The 19,899-nt window shown below is 38.4% G+C and overlaps 1 protein-coding gene across 1 annotated transcript in view; it reads left to right on the forward strand.

The window, feature by feature from the left end:
• LOC5572373 (transmembrane and TPR repeat-containing protein CG4341) overlaps nucleotides 1-19,899 on the forward strand; it is a 681,544-nt gene that overhangs the window by 402,493 nt on the left and 259,152 nt on the right. Inside the window, exon 4 of the mRNA XM_021839643.1 lies at nucleotides 14,175-14,727. Coding sequence (XP_021695335.1) covers nucleotides 14,175-14,727 — 553 coding nt within the window. The remainder of the gene's footprint in view (nucleotides 1-14,174; nucleotides 14,728-19,899) is intronic.

Here is a 19,899-nt window from a genome sequence, read left to right on the forward strand (position 1 = left end):
AGTTTGATTCAATGGAAACAACCTTTTCCAAATATGTTTAACCAGTACTTATGCAAGGCTTCTTTCATCGGAAATCCAATAGCTGAACTTGACGTTTCTCACTCCAAAAGCAGTGCACTTGAACAAATAAATTAACTTTTCCCAGCTCACAATGGTTAAGCATAATGCAAAAGCTGGTCAAAACTAGGAATTTTAATAATCAGAAATTGGGATGTATACCAAATTTAAAGTCCTTATCGAAAACTATGCAAAACAACAAATAATGATAACTGGGAATACAGAAAACAATGTAGATGCACATTGTTTTCTGTATTCCCAGTTATCATTATTTGAAAAGGAGAACTTTAAAGTTTTTGAAAGTTTTGATTACCCTCCGGCTGATGTGCAGCTGTCGATAGCTACGGCTCAATACACTTTTCATCAAGTTTGTTATTCATAAAGTTGTTTCAACCCTCCACTCTCCTCAGAGTAGGTACCCCTCTGAAAGCCAAAAGAATTCAAATCCAGCAAAATCAATAACGAAATGCTAGGCACGCTCCTTTTGCCAACTGCATCGCAATAGAAAGAACCCTATCGAAGAGAGCAAGGTAATTCCATTAAAGCACCATATTGGCCGAAAAACGGCGACGACGACGACGACGACGATGTGGATGACGATATGGCGAGTGCAAAAGACCATGATTAGTTCTTCGTCGAAGCAACTGCACCGCTGCACTGCACTCGTAGAATCAAAGAACTTTTCCCTGTGTGAGTGAGCTGAGCAGTTTCAATACACAACACCCGGCAAATGAACGAACGAACGAACCGAACGTCGAAATATGATTGAAGAAACTTTCAGAAATAGCTTTGCTCGCGAAATAATACAAGCAACCAACCAAAACGGAAGGAAAAGTCTGCAAAAAGGGACCCAACTGCTCTGATGATGCCTGGTTCCCAGGCGAGTGGAATCAAACGTGATTATTATTTCGAATAGTGCGACTGCTGGGCGAGTAGGGTGTACCAGAGAAAAATCAGTGTTCGAAAAGTCAACCCTTTAAGGTGAAGATGAATCGAAGCGAAACCTTAAATTTTCAAGAGCACAAATCTGGAGAACCAAACATCCGTTTAAACTGAAAACTTAATCGTTTGATCACTAGCTGGTGGTGACCAATCGATTATGTTTTCAGCTCGAACGGGTATTCGGTTCTCCAGATTTGTTCTCTTGAAAATTTTAATTTTGGCTTCGATTCATCATCACCTTAAGCTTAGTAACGACCCATTTCAAAATTCAAATCAATGTAACTTTTGATTGAAATAACCTAGCAGTTTTCCATAGAAAAAAGTTACAAATTGTGCCTTATGGTCGTTATTGACGCGAAAATTCAAACAGCTCGCAAAAATCAGTGTGTTGACTGAATTTAGTTCTGTTGGGCTTCAATCAAGGGCACACATGTCTAGTTTCAGAAACCCTCCCGGAGATCCGGATTTGGTCACTGTGGCCACTGTGGGAACCTGCTACATCTGAAAAAAAGTCCCTTTAGAGACCCTTACTTTACAAGTACATAATCTGAACCATCCTCACATTGTTGAATAGGTATTCACGTGGACCGTGAAAAGAGATTCTTAAATCATTTAGCTGTTCATACCCGGTTCCGGAAACCCGGAACATCCGAAAAGTAGGTCACCATCGCAGTTTTGTATATGTAATTCACATCGATACTATTGATGGATATTTTGGCATAAAATTTGTCTGTGATAGGAAACCAATTACCGGCGCACATCCTTTGAAAAATTCGGTTCAGTATGGTCCATGCGGAACCGGTTCCTGGAGTCCCGGAAGGTGGCCAATCTGGATAATTCGAAGAATTTACTCAGATTTATGCCCGAAAACCAAATGAATTGTTCCCAATTCTTACCGATTTCATATGTTTTTATGTATTTTGCCAAAAAATGAATGAATGGTTATTCTGATCCTTTTGGAGCACCGGAATGGCCACCGCGAAACCCGTAATATGGGACCACAAAGTTTTTGCACCAAGAGTCGGCATGCGACGGCTCAATCTTCATTGTTTTGGATCCCTGTGACTCTGCTCGTTCAATTATAGATAAATAGCCACTTTGGTTCTTCTGGACCACCGAAATAACCCAGGAATAACCACCGGAGGTGCCCGTATTGTAGGACATTTCAGTTTTTATACCAAAACTAGGCATGCGACAACTCATTCTTCATGATTTTGAATACCTGTGACTTTTCTTGTTCAATTATTGATGAACCTATATAAAACCTGAAGTTCGTAGACACAAAAGTCAATTCGAACGAATTGAGATGTAAAATTTGTGAAAAATAATAGAATTGTTTTGGTTTTCATGCGAGAAGGTATAGGAGTAAGGTATTTTTTAGCAGACTGCCTTTGCATTAGGCGTAAGGAGAGGCGTGCTTAAATGATGGAAGAATAAAATCGTAGGGAAATAATTTCGGTTCTAGCGATTGCTATGAACGAATAGTTTGAGTGTGATAGATTAAGAGAGAGGCAAATGAAAGATACAACTACAAAGTACGAGGAATGAAATGGGCCTGGGATTGAACTCATGACCTTCTGCTTGCTTGCTTAGCATTTTAAAGTCATTCTCAAAATGTCGACCATTTCTGCTCGAACATTGATTTTTTTGGGACACCCTACCACAGGGCCGAACTGGCGTGGGAAAAGAGTGAAATCAAGCTCAATGGCAAACTAACTTTTCTGCTACTCCTACAGTACACTTTTGTGCTCGCTTTTTGAATTGGTTGGGAAAAGCGGAAAACGGTACACTATCGACACCCGGCCATAGCCAGCCATTATAAGTTTCGGTTAGTGTGCAAACTTCCGCTGCTCGAGCCGGCATCTTCTCGTCATCGACGCCGCGGTGCAAGAAGCAATCAGAAAGTTTAAAGTTAATTTCAAATTAGTGCTTATAAAAATAATTGATTGCTATTACGTATCCCGGGTTCTGCGATGAATAGCGAATGAACTGCGGGTGGAATGCCGCGTTTGGGAAAAAGGGAGGTTAGGGGGTCGTCGTCGTCGTCGTACGTGATTGAAGTCATCGAATCGTAGCGGTTGCCGATATGATACAAATTTAAACCGAATGCCGTGAAAATTGGCTTGATTGATATTCTTCACACGTCGGATGGCAAACGATCAATTGGTTGACTGACCCAGCAGCTTGCTCGGGGTTGGCTTCGTCGTGCTTTTCTGTACGGTTCGACGCCGTACGATGTGATGAATGATTTTATTAGGATTAAATTGACGAAGGCAAAATGTAGCGTTTTGTAAGCTTTAGTCACCATCAGCACAGAAGGAGACGTTTTTAACGTGGGCTTAAAGCAGGATTTAAAGCGAAAGATTGTAGAGTTATCATCCATACAAACGATAATGGAGCTTGAAACGTATCATGAACTCGGTACTTCATGACCGAGATTTTTGTTCCTGAGTAATTTGGATCGCGTGGTCTTTAAAATTGCCTTCTTCTCACGTTTTTAAGACGGATCAAAAGTTTAAGATCATCTTCTGTAATCAGAGATTAAAATTTTCCAGCACGAGCGTACGAAGCACACTGATTCAATCAATCACTTATTTGTCGATCTCATTATCATTCATTTATTTAATCTAGTTTTGAAAATCAATTACAATTCTTCATCCATCTTCTATTCTGAGAAATTGTTTGCTTTACGTGTTTCTTATGATATTTATATTTTATGATCCAAACGGAAACCTAATTGAAATTGAGTCAGATAATCCCCTCACGTTTCAAGCCACCATCTTCCAGCGTCAAGTTTATTCAAACTTAATGAGAAAATAATTGTATCAACTATGAATGCACCCGAGCATGTGCAGGCACCTCTATTTATGATTCTAATTTATAAATGTTCCCAGACTGGCACTACTAAAGCATTGATCGTCCACTGCTTTCCAATGTCCGTCCACTCGTCTTACCATTGTCCTTCGCCTCCAGTTCATTCGACTGCGATGAACGGAGAAGTGACTTGATTATCCTTTCGGTTTCATAGGGTAAGAGAACCAATTCTCAACCCATTACCCACACTACTTAATAGTTCAAAAGTTTTTTTAAGGGGTCAAAACTGACTCATTAACCAAATTTACAATAATTTTATAGCAGCTCTGCAACCCGGAAGAATTTTAGAAATATTTTAACATTTTGAAAATTAAAAACTCGGTCTGAACAACATTGCGTTTAGGAACTTTTACCAATTGCCAAAGAAATCATCTCATATGTCAACTATTGCCACCGTCCCCCTTCAGCTGCGAAAATAGCATCCATGGCTACTGGCAGCTTCTGCACACAAACAATGGATGGCGGCAGTAGCGTCGCGATTCGCATTGTGGCTCATTACGAAGCGGGACCAATGCAATGGGTTATGAACGGATGAAGTGCCAGACAACTACCTACCGCCCACTTCGTGGAAGCAATTGTATGAATAAATATGTATGAGCAGAAGTGAATATGGTTTCAGCTGGAAATGTTCCTCCTCGCTGTGGGGAGGAATATCGAACGTCGACGATGATGATGAGAAGCAGAAAGGCAGTGTGACCAGAATGGCATGTTTTCGATATGGTTCGATGTAGATTTTATTGCAAGAACTTAAAATCGATAAAGCTTTCTAAATTATTCTTCTTATTCTTGGCATTACGTTCTCACTGGCCTGCTTCTCAGCTTAGTGTGAGCACTTCCACAATTATTAACTGAGAACTTTCTTTGCCAAGTTTGCTATTTTCGTATTCGTATATCGTGTGGCAGGTACGATGATACTCTACGCCCAGGGAGGTCAAGGAAATTTCCATAACGAAGAGATCCTGGACCAACCAGGATTCAAACCTAGACGTCTTCAGCATGGCTTAGCTTTGGAGACGCAGACTCTAACCACTTAGCTAAGGAATATCCTATGTTTAAAAGAAGGGAACATTTTTGATGAAAGTCACCCTAAGCTCTAGCACACCGTTGATAACCCAGAAACGAACCAACCATCAGCTTAAAATCTTGACGCGAGTTGATAACTGAATTACGTTTTAATTATTTTCTTGGGGAACTAGTATAGCGACAAACGTGACATTCGGTCGCATCTAAAAATCAACAAATTAATTAGCTTCATTATTAAGTTATTGGGCCACACTTATGAATCCAACTCATCATCGTTAAAGCAATTTGTTTTTTTTTTGTTCGTAATTTGGCCAAACGGCATTCGGACACCGTCCCCCAATAATAGACGTTATGATTGTTTCGTCTCTGGGTTACCAACGGTGTTGAAGTATAAAGTGATTATACGAATTTATTACTTCTTCTAAACATAGGCTATTCTTTTCATTTCAACTGGTTTTATTACTTCTGACAATAATTTTCAATATATGTATATTAATTGGGGTTTTACCGTCTTTAAATCATCGGAAGTTGTACTTGGTTATACTTTTATAACGATTATATGAAATATCCTTGCTTATGTTTTCATAGAAGATTTTTCTTTTTCTTTTGAAAAAAGATTTTTTTTTCAAGAGAAAAGTATTGCTCATACTTATTGACATTTGCTACATTTGCTTGTATTTCAATTGAGAATTTTACCTTCTTTAAATCATTGGCATTTCTTTGTAGTTGTACTGATTTAACGATTATTTGCATTTCACTTGCTTTTATTTTAATAATAGATTATTCCTTCTTTTGACCAAAAGCTAAGCTTCCAAGAGAAAACTATTTTTAAAAATGATTGAAATTAAGGCTCTTAATACATCCATAAAAAGTCTTATTCAAAACATTTTCCGTTGTGAAAAGAATAAGCCAAAATGTTGTGTTAGCGAAAGCTGCATGTTAATGTGGTTGCTACAACTATGAAATAATTTACTAGCTTAGTTCAATTATGTTGACATGATGACATTGATGACATTTTACAATTATATTGGAGTTTGGGGTAATGTCATTCGGGGTTATGGGTCGTTCGAGGTTTTGGATTTCGGGGTTATGGCATTCAGGGTGGTGGCATTCGGGGTAATGGGGTAGAATCATTATTTTTATATCAATGATGGTTTATTCTTCTTTGGGAATAAGCTGTTCTTTGAAATTCATGCTATTGTTTCTATTGTTCACTATTGTTCTCATTTTCGGCCAAACGGCATTCGGCCAAATGACCCTTTCGGCCAAACGACGTTAAACGGCGTTTGGGCGAATTACCCGGGACCCTATCCGCAATTCGAATGGCGCCACCAGGTAAACAGTATTTGTGGGGCAGCTTATTGAAAGTCAACGATGAGTAGAGTTAACCTTTGAAGATAAGCGACAGCTGCACCAATTTCTTGATCAAGAAGCGCTTCTCCGATTTTTGCAACGGAGGTGATGGGACTCACGCATTGTGAGCTACCATGGTTGATCAGCGTCTTCTCTACCAGTATATACGACAAGCTTTCATCCAAACACGTCATCGCGTTTACGGATCGCATGGATATTGCGGACGGCTGTTGATTTCACAGGATTGAAGAGTAGACTGTGGCATTCCTTGCAGGCGTCAATATTGCAGGCTCATGACACTGATTGTAGCTTGCTCCTTCATTCTCTTTGAGGCACATTTTGACAGCTTTCACCTGAGCACAGGCTTCTTCCTTGCTTTTGCAATAGCCCCTTTCTCTTCATCTAATGATCAACTACAAAAGAGAAGCGTTGTTACCCACACACAAACTGAGCGTGCGTATTCTGCGGGATGAAGAGTTTACACGATTGTGTTGGCTTTATTTTCATTCCCACAGTTGTAACGATTTTTTTGATAACCTCAGTGCTTCAAAGAAAAAGAGATTTTGTTTCCTCTTGCTCAGTTCGAGGGAGAGCATTTTTCCCACTTCTATGTTCTAGGAAGAGCATTTCCACACAGCTCTTCGTTCCCTTTTTGCAGCTCTTTGTACAAAAAGGCAAAAAGGAAAGAGTCATTTTTCTCTTGCGGTGACGGAGCAACTAGCCTCTATTCACCCCAAAAACAAAGATGAGTTGTTTGTAGTAAGCAAGAGCTGATAAATGGAAGATGTGAATTTGGCTAGAACCAACGTTTCTCTCCACTCATAATTGTTGTAAGCGTACGAGGTTACTCCATCTTTCAGATCAAGATGAGCAAAAAAAAGCCTACCTATTGTGTCTGTACGTTCGGTGAGTTGAAATCCTATGAACTTTTTGCTATTCCGGATTTGCGGGTCTACTTCTCCAGAATTTTTTCATGACGTCTCTGAAAGAGGAATTCATGGAGGAATCTCTAGGGTGAGCATGGAAAAATCTCAAAACGCTTACTCATGAGAACTATAGAGAAATACCCACAGAACCTTTGGAAGAATCCCATGTAATTTTTGAACCCTCTAGAATCTAAACCAGGAATCTTCACAATAGCTCATGCACAGATTGATGCAGAAATCCTATTTTCATTACTCAAGGGATTTTTTTTATTGAATGAACAAGAAATTTTCTGAAAATTTATCCAAATTTCCACGCAGCAATTTTTGAACTGCCTATGTTTGCATAGTCCACGTAAGCGCCAATATCACCAAAAAAAAATTTTTTTTCGTTATTTTGCCTCATTTATCTAAACTACACTCCTTGGACATGCGAACAGCACTTTTTTGTTAAAAAATATTTGAATTATAAAAGAAAATGGATTTACATGAGCTCAAATATCAACTTATCCGAGCAAACATAATGTTTGTCTAGACGATTTCCATCTTAAATGATAAAAACATAAGTATTAAACGTAAAATTCGTAAAATAGTTAAATTATTTCCATTTCCTGCAACGAAGATATTTTATGACGTTTCAAACAAACAATTTTGAAAACAATTCCAACATCGCGAAGTTTGCTTTGATTTTACCATAAAAATACTATAGTGTAGACAAGAAACATCAAAAGGGGGTAGGGGAAGGGGTGGTAAAATGAACACCGTGCCTTTTACCTAGAAAAAAAAAAATTGAGGAATTTTTATCACGCAAGGACGATTTAGAGCATAAATCGGAGTGTTCGGGTTGATAGAAGTCAATTGAAGCAACTGACGTTACTTTTAGCTCGGAAAACTTGAGGTTTTTCCGTGAGTTGATTATCGTTATGATATGATGTCAAATGTGATAACTTTAAAATTCTTTTTGAATGAGTTACAATCATTAATGGATATATTTTGAGTTACGCAATGAAAATTTTCGGAAATATTTGTTTTGCTCACGTTTTTAGCATGGTTTTCATTTAACCACCAACAGCTGCTCATTTTACCCACATAGTGCAAATAAATTGAACATTTGTATCGTTTTTGCTAGCGATAAAAATATGTGAAAATTTAGCTATTTTAGTCTGAAGTCATGCCACTGCTATAGATAACATCCCTATATTTGATGTTGTGCGATAGAGCTATACAAAGTCCCCGTTTTTCTATCAGAAACAAGATGATATCCTTAAGGTGTTCATTTTACCACCCCTTCCCCTATTTCAAAGCGTATAGCAAGCCAAGCTGGAAAATATTAAAATTTTTATATAACACAAAAACCCAATTTTTAAAATTTTCGAAGACGTAAAATATTCATAGCAAACAGATATTTGTGACAAAGTTTTATAATGGAGTAATTTTTATTATTTTTTTTCTAAAAATTAAATTTTGGTGAATTATTTTTTTTTTTCTTTTTTGTCACAATAAATACTTTCTGATGAAACAATAGAATCTGACATGAGTTAAAAAGAAAATTTCAAAAATATTTAAAATGGGATTGTTCGCGCGTCAACACGGTTTCGGACACATTAAAAACTCGCAGCGAAATCCAACTCAAAAAACAAGCTTTATTGCGCGAACAGAAAGTACACTGTATTACTGTAAAACGAACGAGGTGTAGTTCTCGCGATGGTTTATTTACTTCTGCCTTGTCTATTTCCATCACTACTCTGCGCAGCCAGCTGACCGACGTTCGAGAAGCGATCGGGTAAAAAAGCCTATTCACCACATCTACACTTCCTACTGATCGGCCGCTCAAAGTGAAACGGACCAAGAGTCAACACGTATCAGAACAGGAGAGCCTGTGTTACGGTTGCTGTGGAACATGATCACTTATTTTTCTTAGCTCTATTTTGCTTGACCAGGGGTTTTATGTAGTTTAAATTTAAGATTTATTTCTGAATTTTTCATGTAAAAAAAAATATTTTTTCAGTTTTTATATTTTATGTGTCTTCTTCTTCTTGGCATGACGTGGCATGACTATGACTCACTGGTACAGAGTCGGCTACTCAGCTTAGTGTTCTTATGAGCACTTCCACAGTTATTAACTGAGAGCTTTCATTTCCTAAGTTGCCATTTTAGCATTCGTATATCGTGTGGCAGGTACGGTTATAATCTATGCACAGAGAAGTCAAGGAAATTTCCATTACGAAATATCCTGGACCGACCGGGAATCGAACCCAGACACCTTTAGCATGACTTTAATTACATTGTAGCTGCGGAATCTAACCACACGGCTAAGGAAGTCCCTTTTTTATGTGTATATTTTTAAACATTTTCTGTAAAATTAACAGTTTCGGAACAAAAATGTTTCAAATAATTTGAAATGCAAAAATTTACAGGTGATTTTCAAAAGTTATTTTAAATTCAAAATGACCAATTTTTATATAGAAAACACTTATTCCACCATACTAAAAACATGTGCAAATTTACTGCAAATCGAAGGTGGTTGAGTTCTGTGATTCACCGATTTGACATGGAATTCGTCTCTAGTGTTTGTTAGGAGAGCTGAGCGTATAAACCATGTTGTCATGACAGTGACCAGAGGTTTAGATCAATTTATCCATATAAACTAAGTATGCTGTTCCACTCAGGCAAAGTAAAAATTTCTGCAAAAGAAATAGTCAACAAATTTCCTATGGTGAGCTCCATTTGAATTGACATTTTTTTTTCAACTGCGTACTGCGATCAAAGAAAAAATGCTTCTCTTGAACATTTCTTCTCGTGATTGGAAAAATTATTCAAAAATATATGTTGAAATTCATGTTATATCTGACGTTCTGTGAAAATTTCATTCAAATCGGTCCATAAATAACTGAGATCTAGCTAACCAAAATTGGTAATTTTGTATGGAAAATCGAAAAAGTTGCAATTGTTTTGTCTAATACTGTATGCGTTTGCAGATGTGTGTATTTCAATATTTGTCATTTGTACAGAAAATTTGACCGATATTGTAAACAGATGCATGAATAATGCCGAGAATATAAAACGCATTTTCCCAATGATGATAGTGCTGGTGGTTACGTAGACCAAAATAAGTTGCAAAAACTGAAGAAATCGTTTGAAAAACTCTATTTTAAAACATGTAATTCTAAAGATGTTATTTGATAAGTAGATGAAAAAAAAATTCTACTAAATAGCTCGAAGATTTATTGTTATTTGATAATTTTTCGTATAGTAACTGTAGGTGTGATCTGTCAAATTAGTAGCTTTTGTTCCAATCGAAATATTCAAAACGATAACTTACCACACTTCGAAGTTAGAAATTAGTATAGCTCATTGTGAAAGAATAAGTGTTACGTCCAACCCAAAAAACATCATAATCATATACAAAACGTTTTATAGGAACACAAAAAAGTTTTGGTTGAAAATGATGAACTGCATTCGAGGGCTCCTTCGTCAGCCAAATGTCAATAGACAATCCCATCAAGCTGAATCAATATAAAACGTAAAACCAAAACTGAACATTTTCGGCTCTCCTCCACTCTATGAAACGTTTTTTGTATGTATTTTTTGTGATTCGTGATGCTTAACCGTACTTTCTCCCTCAACCTGAGCAGGAATGAATAACTCGCACCTATTTATGCATACCATATTTTGGTACTATACCTTAATTTGGTTTTGTTCAGTATACCAGGTATTGTTCACATCTTTGTTTTATATTATTATGATATTGAAAAAAAAAATGTTTGAAACAACTAAACTACCTCGTTCACCCCAATTTTCCGCAACAAAAAATATTCAAATCACAATAACTTTTTTGTTTTTCGGTATTTTTGCACCTTTTTTCACGAGTTCTTCAAAACTTCTTCTATTTTTAGAATCTGTGTCGATCTTGATGATATTCTCGATTGAAAGATATTCCAAAATTCCTTGGCGTACTGACGCGTAGCCATAACCCACGTTAATATCTCTGGCTACAGATTTTTTTCTCATGTTTAGCTATTCGCTGCATGAGTGAGTAGTGTTTGATCCTTCAACCTTGACGCTTGCTCCTGCGGGGGAGGGTGATGAGGACAGGATAAAACTTGTCGCGCGTCGTTCGCTCAAAGAAATGAAAACGCGCCGCGTATCGTTAGTATTGTTTGATCTATTGATCGCGTCGCTTGCTCTTGCGAGGGTGAGCGATGAACACTTGTTCGGCGTACAGTGCGATTATCGAACTATTTCGCGAATCTGGTTAGGCGTGATTATATCATGGATCGCATCATCGAACATTGGTGACTTTCAGATCTCTACCTTATCCCAATATCCTTTCCATGACAATCGTGGAAATGCAGAGGTGTTCTCGGTCTTTAGTAACAACGGTGGTCACACTAACATTCCTTTCCTTCCCCAATGACCGTAAGGACGTGGCCGGTGCCGTTATTGACTTTTAAAATTTGAGCTCTCGATGTATGTACATTGAATAATGGTAAGCTAATCCCAAGCTCCATTCATTAATTCCCTGTGCAACTTCGATTGTTCTGGTCAATCACGGAGTAGCAATTTCGAATTGTACGGTCATATATGCTTATGCTTATGTTTGGCTATTCGCTGCATGAGATAATACTTTGATGTGAGTCTTGTGAAAAAATGAAAAAAAATTGTAAGATTTTTGAATAATGAGCGTTTATGTTTCTGGTACATCTACGGCCTTAAGAGTTGACATGAAAAAACATCATATTCTTATTTTAAGATTTCGTTTATTTGTTTTGTATGATGTTTGCAGAGAAGGTATTATAAGGTCCCTCAAGGAATATCTTCAAGAGCAGATGACACATTCTGAAAACAGAAGAGTTTTTAGAGAATTTGTTAAACATTTGTGCAAAAATGTTGAGACACAAAAAAGTTGTTGCCATTTGAATATTTTGTTGTGGGGAAAAAATAAAACTGTCGGCAGCTTGACAGAAACTCCTTTGCGAAAATTCTTTTTTCTTGCTTCTATATCCACCCTCACTCACACTTTAAAAGCATTCTTGACTAACCCGTCTGAACAAAACAGGCCTCGCGGAGTTGTGATGGCACTCTTTTTTGATGGAATTTTCTTCTGTTGCGTTTTGTGCCGCATCTTTCTCGTTCATTTTTCGTTGCCTTCTTACGTAGTATTTTTTCGCTCTCTCACAAAAGGCAAAGGCAGCACGCTGCTCTAGAGCATGCTACCGAAATCCAGCGATGTTGAGAAAATGAATAAGCGTGGCTGCCAGTAGAGGGGTTAAGGTAATCGAAAGCCATTGAGGACTGATTGAGGCATTAAACTGCTATTGAAAAAAAGATCACTTCTATATGAAATCTCATTATGTATCATTGAGGTATTGCTATACCTGACTCAATTATCAATGTGGTATATAAATAATAGCCATAAACTACTATTTAAGGTATTTAACCTCTTATGCAGGGTTCTTTCATACCTTATTCAGGTAGTCAGTATTGTAAAATATATGGTATTAGACTGGCCCAGCTCAGTATGGGAGAAAAATAAAGTTGTATGATTCCACGAGGCACCCTCCAGGATTATTTATTGGGGTTAGAGGAAGCCTTTCTAAAAAATTCAGCTCATTTGCTCGTTCCATGAGCTGGCGCATTTGAATTGAAGTTAATATGGGAGTTTCAGCTCAAACATATGAGCAACAGCACATCATCTACTGTTTGATTCAGGAAAATTGATGATCGCGTTCAATTGGACCCAGAATATCAAAAACACTACTTGATGTAATGGCGAAGAATATTGTAGAAGATTGTACCATGATCAAAATTAATAAAGTTGATGTTTTAACCATCTAAAGTATATCGTGCTATACTGCTTGTATTTCTCCAACATAGCTTGGAAGTTAGCCACTAAGCGCATCATAGCCACCTATGACGCTGGGTGAGCTGAGGCACATGTCGCATGCATATAAGTGACTGTACGGGAGTGCTGATCTAAGCCTAACTTTCAACAACTAAAAGAGTAATGAAAATGAGATTAAATCCAGATACAACCTTCTGCAATTATGTTCATTAGGGTATCAACTAGTGTATTTGTCATTCCGGGCTTATTTGAACGTGAACAATTAGTATACGGAACGAAACAGTGACATAGGACCAATTTTCAATATATTTAAGACGAATATCCCATACAAACTTCAAATCGAATGCGCCAGCTGGTGGAGCAACCAATTGAGTCGAAATTTTGAGAGAGCGTTTTTCTTACCCTAAGGCTCATATCTGGGGGGTGCGCCGTTGAGTTTTACAACTTTTTTGTTTAAGGGCCAGTCTAATATGGTATGGAATACCTGAGTTCGGTATTTTGTAGTAATTTTATTCTGCTAGAGTACGTAATAATCCGTGATATCCGTAAGCTAGATAGTAACAACTTTATTTCTCAAGATTGAGTTTTGGTCGGAACAGTCTGACGAACAACTCTCGCTTAACTTATGATCTCGCCCTAAAAGCCATTGGTAACCGAGTGTGTTGCTCGTTGTTTTTAAGCAAACAAACGGACTAAGATAAAAACTAAAACGACTGGGAGATAAAAGAAAATCTCCTCTTCATCAAAGCATTTTTGAATAACGTGTAAATCCATTCGGTTGCTCAGTAACAACAAGCTACACACATGGTTATCAATGGCTTTTAGGGTGAAATCACAAATTATGCGAGAACTGATCAATAATTACATTGATTATAATTCGAAATAATCCATTATTTTGGCAACAACGCCATTCCACTGTCGAACCTTAACCAGAAGCCGATAAACGTGACACATTCTCCATTATGAACATCGAACTGTATCACTATTCCCGTTCATACATTTCCGTTAGCGGATGAACAGACACTAGCTCAATGTGGGCACGGAGTCTGACCTGTAATTATTGTAACGTCGTGTGAATAATTTAAGTGATTTCAGTTTACTAATTTGATTCAATGTTATTAAAGCTCATCCCACTTTTCTCCTTCTCTCATTTTCAGACGGGCCATTCTCGGAAATCCGGACGTTCTCGGTTCGAACGGCTGGTACCAGATGCTGCAGAACGACTTCTGGGGTACACCGCTGACCGATTCCGGCTCGCACGGTTCCTACCGTCCGCTGTGTGTGGCCAGCTTCAAAATCAACTACCTGCTCGACGGTTTCAAACCGCTGGGGTATCATCTGGTCAACGTGCTGCTGCACTGCATGGCCACGGCGCTGGTAGTTCGACTGGCGCGACACATTCTCCCCTCGCGGTACGGAGTGGCCATCGCCGGGCTGCTCTTTGCGGCACATCCGATCCACACGGAAGCTGTGGCCGGGGTGGTTGGCCGGGCGGATCTGACCGCGTGTGTCTTCTACCTGCTGGCCCTGCTCGCCTACATTCGGCACATCCACTGGAGGCAATGCTGCGATCTGCGGCACTGGCTGGCACTGGGGCTTACCATTCTGCTGGCGGCGGCCGCTGTCCTATGCAAAGAAACTGCCGTGACAGCTTTAGTGGTTTGTGCAATTTATGATATCATAAAAGGATACGCCGGTTCCAGAGATAAGGTACGTCTCGCTGATCACTATTGTGTGTATTGTTGTATTGTAGGTGTGCGTTTTGTAGGGTGGGGAATTGTCTAAGCCATGCGGGGAATACGTGGGCTTCGAGAAGCACTTTCTGAGTTTTCTAGTTAACATTTTCTACAGGAGTGAACACAGGCGTGGGAACAGTGGGGACAATCCCCTCAGAATTATGTAGCCCTACCGGCATTTGTCTTGATATTTTACATGAAATGAAAAAAAAAATCAAATTTAAGTGGAACCAATTAACTTGTGCAGAGGAAATTATGAGTTCAATGTTTTGAAATATATTTACGTTACAACTGTTATATCATTGGCCACTTCCAGAAACATAATTCTCGCTACGCCAATGGTAGTGACACAATGCAAAGCGATCAAGACGGGAACCGACACCGACTTACCGTAAGCAGTGTGGCAAGTCACAGTAGTGTCGCAACAATACCGAGCGCAAAACACATTTAATTTCAAACATACTTTATTTATATTTCCCACCGTGGCTGGAGTAAGTACGTATGGCTGCCTGCCACTGACAACGGGGAACGCGACGCCATGCTGTGATCTGCAGTCCCTTTGGGGCAAATAAGAAAATTGCTCTTGCATTATACGTGGCTGGTGGATTGGAGTGGGTTGGATGTTGCAACCATTGCTTTTTTCAGTGCCTGAGGGAAACTACGAAGCAACAGAGTGAGAAAGCTGGAAAAGCGACTCTTGCTATTATAAGGAATATGATTGATTTCTTGCCAGGTTTGTCTGTGAGTTTACGAAAACGATGTGAACGTTCATATATCAATTACCGTAAGGTGAAACAGTTTGGAATCAACTTCTAAGATTGCACTGAAACTCCAAAGACACAAATCGTGCGAAGAAAACATCCAACGGCAGTGTACTTTTTATTTTGACTTTGTGCACTAGCAGAAAGCTTAAAATAAGAAGATCAGAAACGATTGCCTACTATTTCTCCAGTTTAGTGCCTTTAAAAACGTGAGTAGGGGCACAAGTCGGCCATTGTGCCTGCCATCTTCGGATTCCGAGATGTTTCACCTTAAATCACCAGTCACCGTGTGGCCTCTATTCACCGTGCACATATACAAATCCCTACAGAATATTCATAAAATTTCCACAAATTATTCTTCTGTCAGCAAAATAAGATAAAACTGATGAAATGAAATAGTTTTTGTCACAATGCATTTTGAAAAACCTAGTTTATGTAGTCAAAATCATGTGAATTCTGTTTGATAATGAGATTTTTCAACACTCTTAGAAGAAACGCCGAAAATTCACATTTTTCATTTTTTCGATAGAGTATGAAATTTTTCAAAATTTCAACAAGTTTTCACTGTGCATACTATTAGTAAGATGTATTTCATCGTATGAGCAATGCGATTCTATGCAAATTAGATTTTTTTTATTGTGTTACATTCGAAACTCAAATGCACGGTGAATGGATCCTTTTCAATATATATGGTTCCTGTTACCGTGCATTAGTGTAAAAGGCATGAAATTATTCGGTAATATTAGATTTATTGTTATGTCGTCATTAAACTACTTCATATTTAGTTTTTGAGTTAATATGGAATGGTTTGTACAATACAGTCAAACCTTCTATAACGATATTGATGAAAAAATAATTATTAAGCCAATTTTTAAACATTTTATGGATTTAAATACTCTCAAAAATGGGTGCGCACTAGAGTGATGCAAATTTCAAAATTTTTGCTCCCCTATGCTTAAACGATTTAAATTATGGTAAAAAGCATCCTCCCAAAATTTGAAATGATTTGGAAGAAATTTGACTGTGCACACGCCATTTGAAGTTTATATGGAGATTACTATGGAAAACGCCAACCTTTTGTGTTCAGCCCTCTATCTCTTCGTCATAATATTTTATGGAAAAGTGAACACACTCTTCTCATGTGAAATTATTCCAGCTACAACTTTGCCGAAGACCACATTTTGATTGCACGTGAGGAAAAATTGTTATTCATCATCATAAAGTGGGTTTGCCTTCAGTAAGCTTCACCAACTATTCGGCAGGCAACAGTGGTGCTCCTGGCGGAAAGAATAGATCAAAGTAATCCAGGCTACTATGTTCTACAGCAAAAAAGCAGTGTTGCTCTGAAGGTAATTGAATGATCATCTCAGCATGGTTTAGACTTTGAAATCAAGAATAACAATTTATCCTTACGTCCAAACAAAATGTGGTCTTCGGCAAAGTTGTAGCTGGGAAAATTTTACATGGGAAGAGTGTGTTCGCTTTTTCATATATTATTATGACGAGCAGATAGAGGATTGAACACAAAAGGTTTGGCTTTCCCATAGTAATTTCCATATAAACTTCAAATGGCGTGTGCACAACCAAATTTCTTCCAAATCACTTCAAATTTTGGGAGAATGATTTTCATCATAATTGACACCGTTTAAGCATAGGGGAGCAAAAACTTCAAAATTTGCATCAGTCTAGTGCGCACACTACTAGCAACATAGTTGCCCCATCAACAACATTTTTTCAAGATACAAAATTAAATCAGAATCAGTAATCAGTAATGAGTATTTTTTTGTTATGCCTCACTAGTTTTTTGATTTTTCTCTGAAATATTATATAATTGCACGCTACTTGGTGGTATTCTAATACACTTCAAATTATTTGGAAAACTTATATAATTTTTTGAAGTGTAAATTTTTCTTAAATGCACGGTGAATGGTAGCTTGACGGTATATGCTCTTTAACTTTCCGAATTTTCTTTTTTCTTTAAGTACAAAATCAACTAAGAAGATAAAATTGTTCTATCACTTCTCATAAAACTATTAAGGACCACAATATCAATATTGAGAGACACGGACTTTACCACTCAATTAATTCGTCGTCTTGAGATATGCGTGATCGATGCGAAAGAGTTAATGCAAAACTCACTCTGGATGTTACGCTTATGAAATATTACTCCATAAATCATGATTTGTAAACCATCATGGCTTGTAAATCATGATTTCAAAATCAAATTTTTATCCTGGCGCAAGTAACTTATACATATAGAAATATCAAATACGTATCTAAATCATTAAACAATGATGTGTTCAGCCAACATGAATCCCCAGGCTTATATGTCAAGAATACATCCAAGAATAAAATTGTTCTCTGGTTTTATGGCACACAGATGCCATTGCTCATCCTATCCAGGGGTAGTGCACAACAAGTTTTGTTATTCATCTCAGTTGGAGCGGGAGGATATATGCACTAGATTGCCACACTTTTCCGGGGACGAACTTCAGTGAGATTTGCTGGTGGGTGGCACCGAACAACAATGGCACCGAAAGTCAGCCCGAGGGCAAATGCTTACACAGCAACGCCGCTACTCGTGGGCAGCTGCATTATGCAACATTTGCATCCGTTAATATTGAATGACAATTGTCTGGAAATAAGCTGGCACAGTGCTTTCGGCTATTTTTGATTTTGACGTGGGTTGCTAGTGGCGGAGAAATATGATACTAAAGGAACTTTTCACCGAATTGAATTCAGAATTTTAGCAATCAAAAAAATCTACCATGATACCTTGATGGCTACAGCGTAACGTCACGCCAATGCCGTGCGTATTTTGAAGCTCCATCTCTGTCGGGCAATACTTCTCCTGTTGTCCAAAGTTTAGGGTCACGAGGTCCTCTTTCACTGCGTATAGCCAGCGTATTCGTGGTGTTCCATGAAGCCGCCAACGTCTTTCTGTTCCCTGTTCCCTGCTGAATATTATTTTCACAGCTCTTTCTTCCAACACTCGCACTAAGTGACCAGCTCATTGAAGTCTGCCGTAATATGTATACGTGGCTTTATACACTAGATATAACTCGTGATTCATGCATATGCGTCACACACCGTTTTCTAGTATTGTCTAGCACTACGCTCGAAAACACTGAAGGCTCTCCGATCTTCCTTTTTCAACGTCCGCGCTTAGTATCCGTAGAGAGCTACCGGAAGGATCAATGTTTCATGCAGGGTGAATTTTGTTTCTGTTTGCAAGTAACGGGTCTAAACTGTTTACGTAGCCGTGAAAGGCCCTATTCGAAGCCGCAATTCACCTTTTCACATCGCTATGAGACCATTTAACCAACTGGTAGGTATTTCTTCGTCCTCTCATACCTTCAAAAGTACTCGTTGGATCGATTGGCAAAGCTGCTCACTTCCGTACTTAAGAAGCTGGACAGGGATCTCGTCCTTCCCAGCAGCTTTACAGTTCTTCAGCTTACTAATAGCCTTTATAACCTTTCCTATGGTCGGTGGGTTCACACCTTGATCGTCATAATTAACGTTCATCCTGTTTCTTGCTACAGTTCCATTTTCGACATTCAAAAACTGCTGAAAGTGTTAATTCCACCTCGATCATTGCACATTGTGCCACGCGCCGTTGACCGTTGCATAAAATCTTCGCATATCATTCCAGTTTACGCTATCTTGAGCTTCAGCTACTACACATTATTCGTGCTGCCTTTTTTTCGTGGTTGATTCGCTTTTCTTCAGCTCTCGCTGCCCTGTGCCGCTTCCTGTACTGTCGGGTATCGGCCACAAGCATACGGCTTTTAGCAGCATTCTTCACATCTGTCACTCTCTGGCACTCTTCATCGAACCAGTCGTTTTGTCTTCGTCGTTGACTAGTACCAAACACATTCTGCGCCGTTGTGGTTACAGCTTCATGGATACGGCCAAATAGGCTGTTGGCATCTCCAGAAACGTTTGTTTGCAGGTATTATTGCGTGCAAAATAGGTACCGTAATCCGGGGTATCATTGATCAGCGGGGTAACATTGATCGGAATGGCCAATCTCGTAAAAAGTTCGTATTGCCATTTATTGATGGAACCTTTTCAAATCATGAATGGTTCTTCTCTTTCTTATATTCATAAGCTAATGAAAGTGAAGATTTTTGCGTAAATTGCGTTTACCTTATGCGTAAATTTATCAACTTTTCGAAACAATTATTTCAATGGGTAAGGATGACACTACCGAAGATTCATGTCTCACATAAGTTCTGCAAACGATATGAGCAAGGAGAATGCGGGTCTTACTAAAAATGGCATCGCCAAAAACGATACCGTTGTCTAAACTTCCATAAGTATGCTGAATTAGGTAACATTAACGAATTACTGTTAAGAATATAGAATTCCCTTAGGAAATT

This window comes from Aedes aegypti, chromosome 2 (genome assembly GCF_002204515.2).
Source record: "Aedes aegypti strain LVP_AGWG chromosome 2, AaegL5.0 Primary Assembly, whole genome shotgun sequence".
Taxonomy (NCBI): domain Eukaryota; kingdom Metazoa; phylum Arthropoda; class Insecta; order Diptera; family Culicidae; genus Aedes; species Aedes aegypti.